This window comes from Canis lupus, chromosome 38 (genome assembly GCF_003254725.2).
Source record: "Canis lupus dingo isolate Sandy chromosome 38, ASM325472v2, whole genome shotgun sequence".
In the NCBI taxonomy this organism is placed as follows: Eukaryota; Metazoa; Chordata; class Mammalia; order Carnivora; family Canidae; genus Canis; species Canis lupus.
This window is the reverse complement of record NC_064280.1, coordinates 11652972-11674458: the sequence shown is the minus strand read 5'-3', so window position 1 is coordinate 11674458 and position 21487 is coordinate 11652972. Positions and strand designations below refer to the sequence as shown.

The 21487-nt window shown below is 36.0% G+C and overlaps 1 protein-coding gene across 1 annotated transcript in view; it reads left to right on the top strand.

The window, feature by feature from the left end:
• Window positions 1–21487, top strand: part of USH2A (usherin) — a 686658-nt gene that overhangs the window by 567972 nt on the left and 97199 nt on the right. The window contains 2 exon segments of the mRNA XM_025420646.3: window positions 11968–12126; window positions 13639–13801. Coding sequence (XP_025276431.3) covers window positions 11968–12126; window positions 13639–13801 — 322 coding nt within the window.

The window sequence follows — 21487 nt, the reverse complement described above, 5'->3', positions numbered from 1 at the left end:
CCTGTGTCATTAAATCCTTCAATCCTTATCACAGTGTTAGGAGCACAGACCTTTTTTAGCTCTATTCTTAATTTCAATAGAAGAAAACCCATATCCTCTGCTGTGGAAAACATACAAACTTGCATATCCCCTTACAAAACCAATTTCTATTCTCATGGAATAGCATTGCTATCTTGCCATCTTTTAGCATATTTCTCCTTGGCATCTTTATAGTACTGTGGTGCTTCTGTGCCATTAGGTAAAATGAGGCTGAAAAGAGCCAGTTTGAGACTGGATTTTAGCCTATTCACCAGAGATTTCTCAGACACAGACCAGGGTCTTCTACAATCCAAACTGTCAAAGAAAAAAAAAATTGTCAAAGAACAGTAAGAGAAAGTCCAAGATGATAAGCAAAATTGATGATTCCCTAGCCACGTGACCAAGAAGTTCCATGGCTTATCAAATCACATGTCATTTTAACATTATTATATACACAAGTTGCCATTGAAAATCTGAAGACATCTTTCCTTTAAGACAGCAGATGTACGATGAAAGACAAAGCCAGGGTTCATATCCCCGTTGTGCCACCTGTTAGCTCACATAAACAAGTCAGCTTTTCTCCCCGAGTCTCTGTTCTGTGTGTCTGTAAAATAGAGATAATGGTAGTATGCACATTTGGGTTGTTGTAAAGATTAAATGAGGTAATTTATATAATTGGCATACATGGATTCTGTATAATATTCGATAAATAGTGATGATTAGTTTGGGAGAATCATATTTGCCTTCAAGTATTTATCTTTAAAATGTATTTGCCTCAGCATTTGCTAGGTCCCAAAGGCCCCTTTTCAAAATGATAAAACTTTGCACTGCAGGATTGCATTTGTAAATTTTTTTAAAATTTATTTATTAAGGAGAGACACAGAGAGAGAGAGGCAGAGACATAGGCAGCGGGAGAAGCAGGCTCCATGCGGGGAGCCCAACATGGGACTCGATCCCAGGTCTCCAGGATCAGGCCCTGGGCCGAAGGCAGATGCTCAACCGCTAAGCCCCGGGGCTGCCCCATTTGTAATTTTTAAGACTTCTTTCAAATTTCCCAGCTCTTGGTCATGTTTTTCTTTGAGTTCAACATCACGTTTTTATGTTGGGTGTGTAACATTTACACTTAGAAAAGGATCATTGTGAAATAAAACACAACTTCTATTTTTTTTTTAATGTAACTTTCACTCTTGTCTACCTCAGGCTTTGTAGAAATTGCTCACTCTAATGCAGCCTAGGGGGTATTGTAGAAATGCTTCACACACTAACTCTGACCACGTAACCAATGGTTAATAAATCTATAATATCCAGACCTGTCAATCTTTTAGTTTCAGATGCACAAAATCCATTACAGAAACCCTGTAATATATGGAAAGATTAAAATCTTAAATTAAACTTTTTTTCCTGGTGCCTAGAAGGATTTTGAACTCAGTAAACAGGCAGATGATTTTGACTTGTGTATAATCTACAGTTGATTTTATTAGAAAGTACCTCATGCTGTGTTTTGATTTGGATAATAAAAACATTTTTCTGTTCCTGAATAGTCACAAATATATATTTTAAACAGAAAGAAAACAAACTTGTTATAACCAGAGGTTGTTTTTTGCTCACAATCAGGAGCTTTCTAGGTATTCATCATACTCCCTGCCATTTCAAAATGATTACATCATAAAGCAGAGCTGAAAATTGGCCCAAACAATCCATACTTATAGTTCCTAAACCTGAACAAGCATTAGAATCACCTGGAAAAGTTTCACAAAGAGCGATTCTCTACCTCAAATTTACTGAATCAGAATCTCCTCTGGTGGAGTCAAGAAATGTAGATTTTTTTTTTTTTAAAGCTTCTCAGATGATTTCGATGTGTTCCAAATTTAGTAATCATGAATCACATACACCAAGCAAAAGTAGTCAATTAACAATATTTCTTTGAAAATATGAATCAAATCACTTTCTCTTGAATGTCCAAATCCAAAGTAGTGGTTAAATTAAGTGGGTTTAGGGCAGCCCGGGGGGCTCAGCGGTTTAGCACCACCTTCAGCCCGGGTCTCCGAGACCAGGGATCAAGTCCCCCATCAGGCTCCCTGCATGGAGCCTGCCTCTCCTTCTGCCTGTGTCTCTCCTCTCTCTCTCTCTCTCTCTCTCATGAATAAATAAATAAAATCTTAAAAAAAAATTAAGTGGGTTTTTCTCCCATGTATTTTGTTTTGTGGTCGGTGTGAATTGAGAGACTTTACACAAGTAAGTTGCTGGGAGAAAAAAAAATATCTATGTGGTTGCTTGGCAACCGAAAATTACCTAGGCAATTAAGTGGGCTTTCAGTTTGTAAATTATTATTTCAATGATATCTATAAATTAATTCTTACTACACGTTTATAATTCCTACTGGAAAAGAAGTGAGGCCCAGGGAATATGTGAGAATATTCAGGGGAAGCATAATTGGAATACTATTGGCAAATACCATTTTATATGCATTAATATTACTTGTTTATATTTGACATTTGTTAAATTTCTAGTATATGCCAAACACTTTGATAAGCACTTTCTCTACTTTACTTGAGTTACTACTCATATAAACCCTGGGTACAAGTCATATCATTATTGCCATATTAAGGTAAGAGATTTGACTCTCACAGAAGTGATATAATATACTCAAGGTTACACAACAGAGCCAAGATTCAAATTCAGGTCTGTTCTCTACTCTGCTTTATAAGAGCAATCTCTACGTGTCTTTGGCTTAACTCTTAGATCCAAATCAAGCTTTCTATTTATTACCCAACATCTTTCGGATTTGCAATACAACTATGCTTTCTTAAATAGAAGCCCAGAGAGCCAAGAAACAGAGCTAGGTATTGGCGAATACCAAATGATTGTGGAAGAATGTTTTTTGTTGGGCATGCCAAGGCCAGAAGAATTAATTGTGGAAAACAGTGAGCCCCCTGTAGGGAAAATATCTACCTGACAATAGGTCTCTCCTGTGGCTTGAAGGACCTCGTAGCCAGAAGGCTTTGCCTATCCATCCAAAAGTCCAGAAAGAATAGACATGACTTAGTAAAAGCAGATTCCAAGTGCAGAACGATTTTAATTAGGTGAGAGAGGGAGTCACTTCTCAAATATCCACACAAAGAATATTCAAGGACTATTTTAAAACCTCAGTAGACATTCTCTTATCTTCCAAGTAAACTCTGGTTCACTTTAGCTTATCATTTACTTGATAAATGTCAGTAGTAAGATTAGCAAGACACTTCAAGCTCTAGAAAAATCAAGATTTCTACTCCTTTGCATATCATTTGTGCCTCCACATCAGATGATGCACAAACAACATCTCCTTTTAAAATGTTTGCTGAATTAATAGAAGAATAGTAGTAAGTTTCTAAAGTGCATCATTTAGGCAAATATAAATAAAATTTGGATTTTCTGCTGCTTAAAATTATCCAAACACTTGATCTCCTATAGAAGCCTATCTCTCCCTCCACACTAACTCAATCCTAAATACACAGACACACAGGCATGTGCAAACACACATACACACAAATACATATTTCTTCCTTAGAGACAACCAGGACACATGCACATATTTTCCAGATATTATATGACATCTTAGGGATGCATATTTTTTTCACTTATTTTTGTAAAGGAAATACTGGTTTCTGGGTGTTATGGGCTCCATCATTTAGTTTCCTTGCAACCTTGGGCGAGTTTTACAATGTCTCTGAACTTCAGGTTTCTCATCTGTGAAAGGGCTATTAAGTGCCTACCTTGCATTGCTGTTGTGTGAAGTCAGTGAGGCAGCATGGTAAACATTTAGTGGTCACTGTCTGCGTGCTGGTTGTTATGATTCAAGCTACAGACAGCAGCAAGCTTAGTTTATTCCTAAACATTCCTTTTCCCCCTTTTACCAGCTCTGAACCTCAGGTCAGGACTTGCATGTTCATATTAAATAGAGTGAAGGACATATGTTCAACTAATGGGTAAAAAAAAAAAAAATAATAGAAAATGAAGAAGCAAATACTTTCTGGAACATAAATGGTTTACTCAGGATAAGAATCAAGATATTCCTGCCATTTCAGAATCCAAACACTCAAAATTATTTAAACTCTGAAGGCAATAACGAGTCTTTCTAATTTATCAAGGTGATGATATTTTGAACTGTTCTAGCCCTTTATCATGTTCTAATTAACAATGCCATTGCATCCAACACACTTTTCTCACTAAAGATGGTGAGTTATTTGGGTTAAATGCATAGTACCAAAACACTGGTGTGTGTCCATTCATATTTATCTCTTAGTCCATTAAAAAAAAAACTATCAACAACAATTCTTCTACTGAGAAATCATTTCAATTAATATTGCTTAGGAATAAAATATATTGGTTAGGAATAAAAATGCTTTTTATTAACCCAGCTTTCGATTAAAGGGTACTTAGCCACGATATGGCCTATCTATAGACATTAGTTAGCTCATCAACTGCAGTGTATTAGATCAGATACTATTCATTTGAAGTCAAAATTGGTATTAAGCTTTTTAAAAAATGTATGTTGCATTAACGGGGATGATTCGACATTGACGATTCTCTCAATTTTCTTGTAAATGCAAAAACCAAGTGACAGTAGTGCTGAATTTCAGAAGAAAGTGTAAACCTCATTTCAATGATTTATGTTTTATTTAGCATAGTAATCTTTTTTCCTCTGTATTGAGGTATAATTGACAAATAAAATTATTACATATTTAGAGTACAATGTGATGATTTGACATATAAAATTGTGAAAGAATTTCCACCATTGAATTAGTTATTGCCAACATCATCTCACATATCTATTTTTTGTCTTTTTGGTGAGAACACAAGTTCTACTCTCTTAGCAAATTTCTTTCTTCTTTCTTTCTTTCTTTCTTTCTTTCTTTCTTTCTTTCTTTCTTTCTTTCTTTCTTTTTTACAAAAAAAAAAATTATTGGTGTTCAATTTGCCAACATATAGAATAACACCCAGTGCTCATCCCGTCAAGTGCCCACCTCAGTGCCCATCACCCAGTCACCCCACCCCCCGCCCACCTCCCCTTCCACCACCCCTAGTTCATTTCCCAGAGTTAGGAGTCTTTCATGTTCTGTATCCCTTTCTGATATTTCCCACTCATTTTTTCTCCTTTCCCCTTTAATCCCTTTCACTATTTTTTATATTCCCCAAATGAATGAGACCATATAATGTTTGTCCTTCTCCGATTGACTTCTTTCACTCAGCAAATTTCAATTCTACAATACACCATTATCAACTATAGTCACCATGCTATACCTTAGATCCTCAGACCTTATTCATCTTATAACTGAAAGTCTGAACCCTTTTAACCAACTTCTCCCTATTTCCCCCATCCTTCAGCACCTAGCAACCACCATTCCACTCTGTTTCCATGGGTAAAATTTTTTGAAGATTTTACACATAAGTGATACCATAAAGTTATTGTCTTTGGCTATTTTGCTTAGCCTAATGCTCTCCAGTTTCACCCATGTTATTGCAAATGGCAGTATTTTCTTCTTTTTAGGGCTTACTAATATTCTATTGCATATATACTACATTTTCTTTATCCATTCAACCATTGGTGGGCACTTGAGTTGTTTCCATACTTTGGCTATTGTGAATATTGTTTCAGTGAACATGGGAGTATAGATAGCTGTGAGATCATGATCTCATTTCCTTTGGATATATACTCAGAAGTAGGTTTTCTGGGCCATATAGTAGTTCTATTTTTAATTTATTGAGGAACCTCTGTACTGTTTTCCATAGTAAACTGGCACTGGATATATGAATTTGAATTCCCACCAACAGTGTACAAACGTTCCCTTTTCTCTGCATCCTCACCAGTATTTGTGATCTCTTGTCTCTTTGATAATAGTCATCCTAACAGGTCAGAGGTGATATCTTACTATCGTTTTTGATTTGCATTTCCTTGATGATTAAGGATGTTGAGCACATTTTCATGTATCTGTTAACCATTTGTCTATCTTTTTTGGGGGGAAAAATATCTATAGCATTAGTCCATTTCTTAATTGGGTCATTTTTTTTTTTTTTTGCTGTTGAATTGTATGAGTCTCTTGTATATTTTGGATGTTAGCCCCTTATTAGATAGATGGTTTGCAAATAGCTTCTCCCACTCCATAGTTGCCTTTCATTTTGATGGTTTCCTTCCCTGCACAGAATCTTTTTAGTTTGATGTGTCCCATTTGTCAATTTTTTATTTTGTTGCCTTTGCTTCTGTTGTTTAATGAATTTCTTATTTTATTGAGTTCTACTATGTTTTGGGCCTTTTTCTAAGAGATTAATATGTATCTCTTTTAATGCTTTTAACAACCTAACTTAGTATGTCCTATTGTTTTGCCCATTATACGAACGAGAACAAGTCAATTTAAATATCATTTAGTTATCTTGCCTAGGTTATTTATCACAAAAGTGTTTGAGCCAGCCCACAATGGATCTGACACCAAATTCTATGGTCAAAATCACTGCTATTTTCTCACTATTTTTCTACCTAAACAGGGCAGAAAGCAAATGATTTTTTTCTAAGTTCTACTATGATCCAGTTCAGAAGCTAAAAAATAATTTTGCTATAAATATAGCAAATATGAATAAGGACAACATATTTCAAGAGCAGCCCATCCACTAACCCAGTAGGATTGTTTTATTTGTAGCTTAAAATTTCATGAGATATAATTCATTACCCTTTGGGTGTATTGAATCATCTATTCATTTTAACGAACATGAAAATATTTGCTGAGCCCCACTTGGGCAAGGCATAATGCTAGACACTCTGAGAGTTATAAAGAAGAATGAGACATTGTCCTTCCTGTCATGAACCCTACTATTAGGATAGAAAAGGCATAAAATGATAGCTATCATTTACAAACTTATGTAAAATTTCCATATAGTTAGTATGGATGTGTGTTTAACAGAGTCTTGTCTCACTTCCAGACCCTCGAAGGGGCATAACCAAGATATGCCTACCTATACAATGAAGAATTTAGGCTGATTTGTTCAAAGCATTACATTAAGTGCAACCAGTGTTTTGAAGCAAATGCAGCTATCAAACCGAATTAATAGTTTTCCTCTTAGAATTGTTCCTGCTCCAGCTCCTAAAAAAAGATTTTAAAAAAGGATTATTTGATTGACTTGTCCCATTGTAAAGTATGCACCTGCTGTGAAATGAAGCCACAGAGAAAAAAAAAAGTTGAATAATTTAACTTTTTTATTTGTAAAGATAATCAGGGTTTTTCTGATTACATCTTAACTTCATAAATGTTAAATAACCTATCAGCATCTAGTTGTTGTAAATTATGAAAAGGAGCATTGCAAGGAATATTAACCAACGAAATCCTTGTTCTTTAGTGAACAAGAAAATGTGTTATGGCAGCTTGTCATTGTGGGACTGGTAACTTTGACACCAAATAACAAAACTGCCATTTGCACTTAGGGTAAATTGGTTCACTTGAGCTTCCACTGCTCCTCTTGCTCTGACATAAATTTATGAACTCGGGAACTAACCAAGTCGTGTGGCTTCCCAGCTGACTTTAACAAATATGCCCATTTCATTTCATTTAGTCATCAGAATACCAGGGGGCTAGGTTGTTTCAGACTCATTGCAGATGGTATAGGGTTCGCAGGAACACAGGAGGCTTTCATGTCACAGTCCTGTAAATTATGACAGTGGAGGGGCCCTCTTTCCTAAATACATGTCAGTGTTTGACATGCTCACAGCTTCAAGGAGCATTTTCTGTTTCAACACCTCACAGGTATATGTAAAGGACATTTGTTTCCAATTAACCAAGACGTGAAAAATACATCTTCCAGGTTCGTGCCTTTACTAGCCATGTTTAAACAGAAATTAATATTATGTCTATATTTAAAATGTCATGGAAGCACAGTTTTGTTCCCTGACCCCCCCAGGGGCCCTGTCCTTCTAAGCTGAGAAGTTACTGGAAGCAGACTAGTAGGTACAGACTGGAGACATATAGTTAAGTGCAACCTCAGACCTATTGAAGGGAAGACTATTTCTAAGATACTGCTAGGAATGAAAAAATATCTTCATAGGAATACAACTTGATCATAACCAAATATGCAAAGAAAACAAAACTAGATAAAATATTGTTACAAAGATATTTACTTAAATGAATATAACATTTATTTGTAAGTGGAATAGAAACTTTACTTAAGAGGTAGGTTCTAAGTGTTTAAGGGCATATAAAACAGAGTCATACTTGTGGGTTGTTTTTTTTTTTTTTTTTTTTTTTTTTTTCCATTTTGTTCCATTTCATTTTGTTTTGCTGAGATGTCTATCATTGATTCAGCACTTTCTATGTCGCAGGAGTATGCTAAAATGTTTTACGTGCATTTTCTAATTTAATCCTTATAGCTCTTTATGAGGTGGCTATTAGTATCATCATTTTACAGATGAAGAGACTGGTGTTCGTAGAGGCTAGGTAATTTACCAGAAACAAATAAGGGCAGAGATGGGACTTGATCTTCCTGATTCCATGCTGTGGTTTGTCTAGTTCAACAAGAATGATAGAATATTTTCCAAATGTGTGTTTGTCGAACTTTTCTATAAGATCTACCCTGGGAACAGAGATGACAGAGTAAACATGCAATCCCAGGAGGTCTAGAAACAGCCTAAAGCGATCACCATCTGCTTGCAATTTCTTGAAGGTCTTGCTTTTTATCTTAAAAATTCATACAAATTTGCCATTGTATTCCAATGTGTTTGTCTTCATCCAAATAATAATGTATTTCATAATTTATCATTAGGGGAATTTCTTTTTTTACTAATCTCCTTGGACAAAGAATGATATGCTGTTATATTTCAGGCTATTAGGTAGCTCTGGAGAAAGCTGACCCCAATAACAGGTTTAATGTCCAGGAAAATTTTTTTGTCTTCATTTTGTTATAAATATGTGGGTACAAACAGCAACCTTCTTTTCCACCACCGCTTTACAGACTATGTCAGGTTAACAATCAGGAGAAATGCCCAAAATAGGAGGTGAAATACTTTCCATCCAAGATACTCTGGATGGAAATTTCCATAAGCATATCTTCCTGCTGAGAGGTCAAACTACAAACTGAGAAAATCCCTGATCCACTCTTCCATCTCTTTTACTACCTCAAACAACAATCTCCAAAGAACATTTTTAGTGAGGGAAAAAAAGGTCTGATTATACTGCTCTTTGTTTTATCTCTAACATAGTACATAGGTCTTCCTTACCCATTAATGGACTGAGAGTCTCAAATGGTCCCTATAATCAACGCTCTTCATCCAACTCTCAAACTTCATTTTAGTTATAGCTGCCTTGTTGGGAGCAGCAAAGCATTCCCAGTTTTGTCTTACAGTTGAGAATTAGGCCTCAAAGAATATCTTCTCAATAGGCCCATTATGTGCATTCACTATGCCATTTAAGAGAAAAATAAATTTATTTACATTTTCTAGGCATTAATCTTTGTCATGACATCTTTTTTTCTTCATGAAAAAAAAATAACATAGAAATGTCTATTACCTGAGATTCAGCAGAAATGTGAGCCTAGTCAAATTTTCATCCCGTGTCTGCAGAAGATTTCCCATAATTAATCCATTTTAAAGCAATAGTGAGCAACTAAAATTAAATGGTGTTTCAATTGCATCATGAATAGGACTTGTACTTGTTCAACACACTGATCATGTCAGCATAAACTTCTGCTGTCATATAATTAGTTCTAAGGTAACCACAGAGTTCAAATAACTGACTAGTGAATGTTCTGATCACTCAGTACCCATATAATTTTCCAGTCTGGGGCTTTTTAGGAAGAAAAACCCATACCAAATTTTTGTAAACAAGAAAACGTGGGATTCTGCTGGTTTCCTTTGGTCAGGCAAGGAAGCCATGCACTTCCCAAATTTTAGGTTAAACTGGCTTTCCAGGAAAAGGTACCATGTCTGTCCTTGTCTTTGAAAATACTTTGACACAAATCCACACGCATGTAGAGTTATGTGTATTTCTGTATCGAAAACCTGTCTTTCAGAACTTCAAATAGTCACCTATAATTTTGTTCCATCAGTGGGAATTCTAATTTTTTCATCCCTTTTTTCCCCTCTAATCAGTGTCCAATACCTGTTCTGCCTGGCTACTCATATTGTCTCAAAATTATCCTCTCATTTTTTCCCGTTGTCCTAATCCTAGTCTCCATTACCAAGAAAAAGAGTAAATACAGAGAGAGAAGTTTTGGTATTAAGTGGGCCTGAGTTCAAGTCGGACTGAGCCAAGTAATCAATGTGCAATCTGGAACACGTTGCTTAGTTTTCTCATCTTAAAAAAAAAAAAAAAAAAAAAAAAAAAGTAAAAACATTTGCTTTACAATATTGTCCTGAGATTTCATTCATTCACTCGAACAACCAACATTTATTGAGCTGCAACTTTGTGCTAAAATGTATTTGCTGGAACTACACTGGGGAGGAGAACAGACTCCCTGGCTATATGAAGTTGACACCGTATTGTATTCGATAACGTATGCTGTCCTGCATGCAATTGGAATGCAATGAAATGGCTATTCTTGTTCGGGTTATTGCTGCAACCATGCAGAGTAAAGACAGCAGGGTCTACTCTAAAAGTCTTACCATAAGGGTTTATTGTAAGACCTCTGGCATAAGGAAACCCAAGAATAAGAACAGGATTGGGAGTGGAAAATATAGTGATTATGCTTTGGACCCATTGAGATTAAGGTCTCTGGGAAGTAGGCTCCCGAAAATAGAAGTCTGGAATGCAAGAGAGATATAAAGCAGGAGATAGGAATCTAGTAATCAACGGTAGAGGAGCAATAATTTAAACCATTAGGACAAATGCAACAGATAATTTAACTAGGATGCTCTAATTTAAAATAAAAATTCTCAGTCTGGGCTCAGCACAATCTAGCATCTTTCCAAAGGAAACAATTGATCAGTCCTTCTGACTATGATCGATACATCCTTCAGAGACTCATTTTCATCCATCCTACACAAAACCCCGAGCATCTCTGGTTTGTACTGGCTCTTCTACCCCTTATACAATTGGGGCTACATCTGCAAAAAGCAAACGTTCATTTCATTTTTTAGATCTCATTTCTCAAGGGGTATTGAGTCCTGTGCTGTAGATTTCATTGTTTCTGTAGCAAAGATAACCTTATTTAAGTACTACAAAGGTAAGTAATTAAACCCACAAATGTTATAAGCTATCAGATCAATGAGAAAATCTCATGAGAAATTCCATTATATTCTTCATTCAAGGCTCATATACTCTCCTTGAAAAAAATGTACATGTTGTTCATGACCAAATAAAACTTACAGGCATTTAATTATATGAATAGATTGTGAAGAGGGTAAACTGACAAGACCTTCTTTCTGCAGGAAGCATTGTGAAAAATGACAGTTTTGAACCCAAATTTCATATGTATTTAGGTCCATAAGTCTCCCTGACAGAGTGGACTGTCCTAACTCAATAATTAATGCACTGGGAATTCTCTAGGTAGACTATGATTTGGATACTTTATGGGCTATTATGTCAAGGATCTGTGTCAGGCTGGATGCATACACAATGCCTACAGAAAAATTATTGTCACAAGCAAAACTGGTGAGGGCTTTTTTTTATGTACTTTAAGAGTAAGTAAGCCTAGCAAAAATATATGACACCATTTCTAATTGCCTTGTATTTTTTAAGAAGTGAAATGTGCCTTCATTTTTATTTGCCCATAGAGTATACCTTTGAATAGGACTATTATATGTACTCTATTTGTTTTTAAAAATGGGTGATACACATTTTTTACTTTTGGAATATACATTCATGCAGTCATTAATTTCCATATCGTTAATAATATACCTTTAAGTTATAAAATGTTAAAGATAATTGTTTTAAAAGAAAAAAAATTGTTGACCATTCTGTATAGAATACATATTTTTTTTCTCTCTCTTTAAAGGGATCCTCATCCCCAAAATGCCTGTGGAGTACAATGTCTTACTCAATGCTGGAAGTGTAGCGCCTCTGACCTCCTCTGTTGGTCATCATCAATCCATCCTTCTGGAAAATTTGGCTCCATTCACACAATATGAGATAAGGATACAAGCATGTCAAAATGGTGAAAGTCTTTCAGACACTTGTCCCGGGCTTTTATTAAAAAAAAAAAAAAAAAAGAAAAGAAAAATATTTCATGAAAAAATTCATCAAAAAGGAATAGATTTGCGATTCAAATACAAAGACTAACATTTCATTTCTTATTTGTACTGGACTGTTTACCCAGAAAAATCAGACCCTGGCATTGAGTGAAGCATTATGCATTTCTGCACATTCAATCATGAATATTTAAATATATTAAAATGGTGGTTTTGCAAAGTCTTGCTTTATAAGGCCCTTTAAAAGAAAAACACCTAGATCACATAAAGGAATCATTGGTAATATAAAGCAAAATAGGTATTATGTAAATTTCACAAAAAGGTACTCACTTTTGTTTATTTAAGTTTTCTTTGGGGGTGAGAGGAGGCATTATTTAGAAGGTGAGTTACACTCGAATGAATCTTATGTATTTCACTGTGCTTCCCTGAACTCTATCTCATATATGCAGACTATCGCCCTGAGTTTCATGGCATAGGCTAGTGGTCTATGAAATCATCATCCATCCATGTGGTCTTAAGGAGCCTCCCCTCAGTCCCTTCATCCCTCCAAATGTTACATCATATATTAGTAAGAGAAGAAAAGATGGAACTCATATTGGTGTATAAAACATGTTGCTCCACCTGAAATTAAAGAAATGTCCCAATCTCATACTCGAGTGGTAGGAATTCCTACTTTACTTGTGCTTAGCAACTTCTGTCTAGAAATGAGAATCAGTACCCAAGGAGTTGACTAGAATGATGGGTCTGTGATCTTGCTTTGCCTCATCTCCAAAATTGTGAGTCAGTTTGCCGACTTCTCTTCTACAAACCAAACCAAGGCATTTTGTTTTGAAGGATACTGCTCTATCAGATCCAGTCTTCTGCTAATCAACATACAAACAGTTTTAAACCAGTGTTTTCTTTATTTTAATGCAAAATCAACTGTTGCATCTCTATGTCTCTAAAACTATGCTATGGAGATACCATGTTCTTTTTTTTTTTTTTTTTTTTTTTTTTGATACCATGTTCTTCAAATTAATTGATCCTACATTTTGGAAGAGGGTCATTATTTTAAAATATTGGGAAAAATATTATTAAGAATATACCAGATGTGCAGGTCACACACACACTTATAATATTCAAGTACATTATCACTTTCTGGCTAGAATGACTGTAATAAACTAGAGAAACCACAGTTCAGACCAGCATAAGCATTCTTGTCTATGCCTCTATAAATTTGTGGTTACTTAATGCATTTTCCAAAAGTGATTCCCTATTTAAATACACATAAAATACATATATATAACATAAAATATATACATATAAATATATTCAAATTATATAGAGATTTATAGTACTAGTCTAAAATAAGTGTATAAGGGTCATATACAAAAGTTCAGCTAAAATGATTTCCATGATCTCCTTACCCTTCTATATGCATATGTAACTCTTTTTCCTGCTTGACAAATTACTGAAGGACTCGATTTTTTTTTTCCAAGGAAGTTGTGGCGTTAGCAGTAGAACGTTTGTCAAAACATCTGAAGCAGCCCCAGTGGATCTCAATTCCCCAGTTCTTAAGGCCCTGGGGTCAGCTTGCGTAGAGGTTAAATGGATGCCGCCTAAAAAGCCAAATGGAGTCATCACCAGCTACTTTCTTCACAGGTAACACTGACTATTACTGTTATTTTAAATTATTTTAATATATGTGCTATTCCAGGACTAAAAAATCAAATACATATTATATTTCTGTAAGGGAATAAATGGGAATTCATGCTTTTTGGAGCATCTACGAGGGTCTAAGATTGGTACTGGAAGCTTCTACATGTGATCCAGGGAGAAAAAATCCCTACCATGTAACATTTTTGTCTGAGCCCTGCTTGAAAAGTGAGACCTCACAATGCACATAGCCATACCTCTGATTAAGTTGTAGAGTAGTCTTCTAGAGACTCACTGACCAGGAAAGCATAGCCATTCCAGAGGAGGAATGCAGTCTGCAATGAGAATTCTAATATTTCCCATCACCTATTATGTGCAGCGTGGGAATATTTTTTATCCTCAAAAAACAGGGTGCTTTCCATGTGCAGAAAGAATGGCTCTCCTCTGCACTTCCCCTTCTGCCAGAAGGAGTTTCCACTCAGCTGGCTGGATGGCACTGGGAATACAATAGATGGCAGGACAGCGTCTTTTCACCATCATGTGCTGAATTTGTGAAGTGTATCCCCTTAAAATGAAGAAAAAAAGGAAAGAGAGAGTAGAGGGAAAGAAGAGGGTGAGAGAGTGAGCAGGGAGAGACAGAGAGACAGGGGGACCATGGGCATTTGGGGATGAAGGGTATTGGGCTCCCTGATCCAGTCTTCACCTGATCCACACGGACAAAGTTTTAACATCTTCTTTAAATAAATAATGAATAACTAGGAGAGGAAACAGAGGAAGAAGAGAGAACGGGAAGGGGAGAAAGAAGAACCATGGGGAAGGGGGAGAAAGAGGAAGACAGAGAAGGGAAGGCAAAAAGTAAAACAGAGCATCAAGGAGGCAAAGCACCTGTTGGCTGAGAGCATGCTGTCTGTCCTAGTCCCTCCAGCCGCTATAACAAAGATGGCATAGACCAGGTGGTTCATAAACAACACATATTATTTCTCTGGAAGTTGGGAAAATACAAAATGAAGGTGCTGACAGATTCCATGTTTGGTGACGGCTCCCTTCTTGGTTCACAGACAGCTGTCATTTCACCATGTCCTCACTGGAAGAAGCAACCAGGGACCTCCAAGGGTCTCTTTTAGGAGGGCACTGGTCCCATCATGAAGGCTCCATGCTCCCATCCCAGTCACCTCCCAGATGACTCATCTCCCAATCCCATCACCTTGGGGGATTAGAATTCGCCATACGAATTGGGGATGGAGGAGGCACAGACCTCCAGGCCATAAATGTCTAAGACAGGAAAGACACTAGGGAAGATGACCCCAGATTTAAGGGATTTGCAGATTGAAAACCCCATTCCAAAAGGAATGTATTTACATTAAGCAAACAGAGAACAACACATTCTTGCTCAGACTCTCACCCCTATTGGTACATGGTTTGTTAGTCTCTCCAGCTGCCTCACACCTTCACTTGCTTGGTCCTGTGCCCTAAATATGTCGAGAAACTTAGTTCAGGATCCTCCTGCAACTTCAGGTATTGAAACCCCTTGATTCAGGTCAATCTTCTGTGACAAGTAAGGGTCTGTAGGAAAATTATGAAAGGAGAAAGTATTATTGCATTTCTGGTTATGTAAATGACGTGGCCAAAAAGGAGCCAGCCCAATTCTTTCTCAGCAAACATTAATTTGAAGAATAATATTTCTGATTCAAATACACACGAACACGTAAAAAATGGCTAATGCGAATTTACATTTTACGCTAAGCACATTAGTGCAAGCTCTAAAATGCCTATCCTCTTGGAATAGTTTTCTTTCATCTACTTAATGCTAATTGTATGAGAAAAGCACATCAAATTCCTATTCTGAATAAAGGGAAATAAAGTATCTGTTATAGAGCAGGACGTGGCTTCAGTCTGTTGGTTTTGTAAATAAAGCTCATGATTACAGTGACTATTCCATGGCAGCTATAGAGAGGGAAAACAGGAAATATAATGCAGAAAGCCCGCTTCAATGAAAAATACTGTAAATTGAATTTGACAGCATTTGATGGCATTTGATTATTCTAGTCACAGCCAAACAATGATATAAAGAGTAATATGAAACAGAATGTGTTACTGCCTAGCAGACTCAAAAGCAATAAACCTTCCTCCAATGTGACACAATCACTTCACAATCATAATTGTAGCCTGTTTGATACCTCTGAGTACAGCAGAAGGGCACTGACTGACATAGATACATTTTGTTTTTTATTTAAAGTGAAATGAAAATGGCGCACTGGGGCTCCAGATACAATCGTTATATTCACCTACATAGGCATGAATCACTTGGCGGTTATTTCAGCTGAAGTTTAAATGTGCTTAGACAACAACAATATCAAATTTTTCTTAGATAGCTGCAAAAAAAAAATCAGAAATTTGTAAGGACAGAAATAGAATGTAGACACATAGTTCTTTTTCATTCTGGGACTACATGGAGCCCCTTGTACAGTTATGGCCACGAGCCTGCCGTATTTCTGGGGAGGTTATGGCATGTAATTCCTGCTTCATCATTTGCCTCCTCTTTCTTGTATCGCCACCAAAGGAAATACACTTAGCTCAAACCAAAGACGGGGTTTGGCCTAGGCAGATAGTTTCATTAAATTGCAGGAAGCCAACTTGCCAATGCCATTTTGAAAATACCTGTCACTCTGCTCCCTCTAACCCCCTAAATCACTTCTCTTCAGTAATTTCCTTCCATTGTTTAAAGACTGCCTCTAGAAACCATCCTCTAGAAAAGCGTCTGCGCAGATAAAGGGGTGTTGATGACTTTACAAAACAAAACACAATAATCTAGGAAGGATGTGATTATTAATGCGATTGCTTCTGTTCTGTTTACCTGTTACTTGGTTATTTGATCTAGGCTACTTTGATCACTAAGGTGAGGAGTTACAAAAGACGTTTCTGACAATAGGGACAACATTGATGCTAGTGTTGTGCAACCTGTTTATCCATGGAGTATAGACAAGGCCATCTTGGGCATTTGCTTTCTCCTCATAGCACATTTGGATATTATAATAACAATTTTTCAGTATTCTCCATCTTATATCTATAACTTTGTAAATGGCGAGATCCCTCCGCAAAATCCGACTTCTAACCACAAAATTCACCAAATATTTTTTTCTTAGGACCTTACAAAACACTTAATGAAATGAACTCCCACCATTTTAATAGAGACAAAATAAATACAAAGACTGATCGATGTGCCGTAAGAAAAATATATATTCAAACACCTTCTAAACACCTTAAAAGTAGAATAATGAACTCTGAGTATTTAAAAAGTAAGATTTTGAAGGGTAAAATCTGAGATGGTTTGGATGGTTGGTTGAAATGGGAGAATATTCCAAGCAGGGAACCACAAGTAATAATCTTCTAGAATGGAAAATCAAGCCGATTGAGTAAAGTAAGAAAAGAGGGCATTGACTCAAAAGTGAAGGAATTTTTAAACAATCAATTCCTGTTGTGTGGAAAGATAGATATGGAGATAGGCAGATAGGTGATCAATAGACGATAGTTCAATAGATAGATAGATAGATAATGTTCATATCTACTGTGAGATGAGTCCTATTACAAGGACCTTTACTATAATAGGAAATAAAAGTCAAACTAAGCAGATAAACCAAAAAAGAGAAGTATAATATGAAAAATATTAATATTTGGCAGAAGGTTTACAGGGAAGAAGGACTCTTTTTTGTCTGGAATATTTATGGAAGAGACTTCATTTATTCATGGATGAAGCTGATACCTTGGGGCTTGGCTTTACAATATAAAAATTTAGTGACTATTTTTAGAAATGCTTTTGATGGAAAAAAGTTTAAATGGGACAGAATATTACAAAGGTTATATATCTTTTCTTTATGACTTATCCAAGGCATATAAAATTTCCATCAATAAAAGTAACTACTGTTAATTTTAATATATATAATATTTCTGCTTTTATATAGTTTCCCTTACATAAAAGGAATCATATTGTTCATGCTGTTCTCCAGTTTTCCTTGGGCATTTGGACGTACACACACCACACACACACACACACACACACAAGCACATACCTCATTTATTTTAATGACTCAACTATATTATATTATATGGATGTATGTCAATATTATTTAACTAGTCCCCTACAGATAGCAAAATAAGTGATTTCCAAGTTTTCATTACAATGGTAACTCTCAAAAAAAAACACCTTTGCAATGAGCATGCGATGGGATTACTCTTAGTACTAGAAGTGCAGGTTAAAATTTTGTACATTTTAAATTCCTAGATATTGCTTAGTTGCTTTCTAAAAATGTTTTATAAGAATTTCTAATTCTAAAAACTCCTGTAAATAGGGAGTTTTATCAGTTTTTCAAATCTGCCAATTCAATATTTTAAATACCTATTATTATTTTGATTAAAATTTTGGTCATTACAAATGAAATTGTTCATTTATTTTAAATATTTGCTTGCTATTTGTGTGTGTATATAAATATTATATATCCTTAGGCTGTTTTCTTTTGGATTATTTCTAATTCATTTCTTTATGCTCTTTATAAAGTAAGGAAATTCCCCCTTTAATGATCATGTTAAATAACACATCAATTATTTCTTCCAACAATTTTATGGGTTCTACCCCTTATATCTGAATATGGACTTGATTTTCTTTTAAAGAATGAGACAAGAAATCTATGCATTTATTTTTTTAAAAAATAGTTTGTAAACATTATTTTATAATTCACTGATTTGAAATGCCACCTATATAAAATTCCTCTGTATCATCTGATCCATTTCAGGATTTTGTATTGTTTCATTTATAGTAGACAGGATTTTAATAAGGAGAGCCTAATGACAAAGATATCTCAGGTGAATAAAATTAATAGAATGAACAAAATTCCCAACTCTGAAGGCATAGTGTTCAAGAAACGGTCAAGTTTGGCTGGAGCCTTTGTTATTTGTAGGGGAAATTTCGACAATCAGCTTGACAGTGGATTTTAGAAGACTTGAAATACCAGGCTAAGGAGTTTAGATTTTTTATTTGGAGGCAATGTGAGCCATTCCAAGTTCAGGATAAAATAGAGAAGCAATGTGATTAAGTAGACAGAACATGGCATTTGTAGAAAAAAGATATGGCTTCCAAGCACTGGGTTCAACACTTACTAGTTATGTGACCTTGGGGAAGTCATTATATTCCCCAAGCTTCATTTCTATGTAAAGTTAGGTTAAGAAACATAAAGAATAACCTCCTAGAATTTTGTAAGAATTAAATGAAATAATGCATGTGAAAGTCCTGTGTTAAACATCAAGCATGATTAAAGTAGGAAGTCATCCTAGATGTACAATAAAGATGTATTATGCTTTAGGAAGACAAATCTGGCAGTTAAAAATATTTAAGGACAAGAAAAAAGATTCATGATCATAAAAGCAGCAGATTGTACAACAGTGTGCCTAGGATGATTCTGTTTTTCTTTATATATATAGAATATTTCTTTACATTTATATGTCCATTAATAGTATCTGGAAACAACAAAAAAACTTAACAATGCTTATTTCCCAGAGATCAGTTAAATATGATCCTTTTAAATACAGATCTTCCTCAACTTACTAAGGGGTTACATCCCAATAAACCCATCGTAAGTTGAAAATAATAGAAGTCAAAAATGTATTTAATACACCTAACATATCGGGACTCTTGCATGGCTCAGTTGGTTGAGCGTTGGACTTTTGACTTCAGCTCAGGTCATAATCCCAGGGTCATGAGATCAAGTCCGTTGTCAGACTCCACACTCAGTGGAGTCAGCTTGTCCTTCTCCCTCTGCTCCTCCCCTGCTCACATTCTCACTCTTTCTCTCAATTAAATAAAATCATAAAAAAAAAAATACACCTCATACACCAAACATCATAGCTTAGCCTAGCCTATTTTAGAGGTGTTCAGAACACTTACATTAGGCCTACAGTTGGGCAAAATCATCTAACACAAATAATGTTCTGTGTTAGTTTTTATTTGATAATATTTTTATAAATTTTATAATTTTACAATACATTCTAGTTTATGCTTGTTCAATAAAAAGAAGTGTTGAACATCTCTTTATTGAACACGGTACTAAAAGCATAAGCCAAAATGGTTGTATGTGTACAGAAGGGTTGTAAGTGTGTCAGCTGTTTACCCTGTGATCATGTGGCTGCCACTTGCTGCCACTGCTCCGAATTCTAAAAGAGTATTATACACAATACTGCTTTCCTGAGAAAAGATCAGAATTCAGAATTTTGAAGTACAATGTCCACTGAATACATATCACTTCCACATCATGATAATGTCAAAAAATTACAAGTTGAGCCATCATAACTTGGGGACTGCCTGTACTTGTGTTTTTGCTCATCTATATTTTCTAATTATTTTTCACAATGAAAGTATAATGAGGTGTGATAAAGACAAAATAGTAAATTCAGGTAGTCAAGCTGCAAATCAATCCTCGCCCTGTTTATGATTTTCCTATTCCTCTCTTTATGTGAACATCATCATCACTCTCTGTAGCAAGTTCTGCTTGGGAAAGAGAAATCACAACAGTTATTTTTAACTGAAAGAATTTAACATACGTAATTGTTTACTAGTTGTAAATTTGTTAACTAGGTAACTGGAAGGATAAAAAGTGAACTCTAAGACATCATGCAGGAGGCAACTGCTGGAAACAGCTACTGCCCTTGGAACTGAGGCAGCTAGAATTCTTAAAACTCAGTAACTAGAGGGGAGCACACCTGCCACCCCCCTATGCTGGGACCCAGACACCTGAGGAGGAGGCAGCTTCCAGCTGATGCAGGTGCGCGGGGAGAAGGCACGAGATAAAGCTAGTTTTTCGAAGTCTTGTTAAAATTTCATACTCAAACTTCTCGTAAGGAGGGAGGATTTGTTACTTTCAGGGTGAAAACTCCTGGCTGGAGAGATGCTTACATAAACAGCAAGCAAAAAGGAAGCAAAGAGTAAGACACCAGGTCCTTTTTCCTTTCAGCTTTCTGAGCTCCCTCTGGCGCCTCCTATTGGCAGCTCAACATGGACTCAGCCTGTAAAGCAGAAATGCCACTGCAGAGTCCCAGCTCCACCACCATAAAGCCAGATACAGAAGGAAAGCTTTATTGCTCGGAGACAACAACTTAATAATGGGCACATTTTTCTTGTTAACCAGGTTTCAGAGAATTTTGGTCTGTACTTGTCAACCAGTCTGTCATCCCGTCATTGCTTACACAGTATTTATTGTTGATTATAGTGTGTCATGCTTCCCTAGGGGCTGAGAATATATAGGTAAGTAAGAGAGAGTCTTCACCTTCAAGGGGCTTGTGGTATGGTATAGGAGATAGAAAAGAAAGAAAATATATTACGATAGAGTGTGACAAGTGAATCAATAGAAAAAAAGACAGCACATAGAAGACCGATCAAAGTCATGGAAGCATGAACCATCATGGAACAGAAGGGAACTATAGGCAAGCATTTGATTATGACTGGAATGTAAAATGGAATAGATATCGGGAACGTGACGCTGGAGTGGTAAGCATAGGCTAGTTGCACGGCAAATCACTACCATTTTAAATGGGATTAAGTCTTAACATTTTTGGTTTATCTTTGACATCTCCTCCGCCAACATCACAGTATCTACTCATTCCACGAAGCTGGGTGGTTCAACCTGCACGTGGCATTTTGTGAATCAC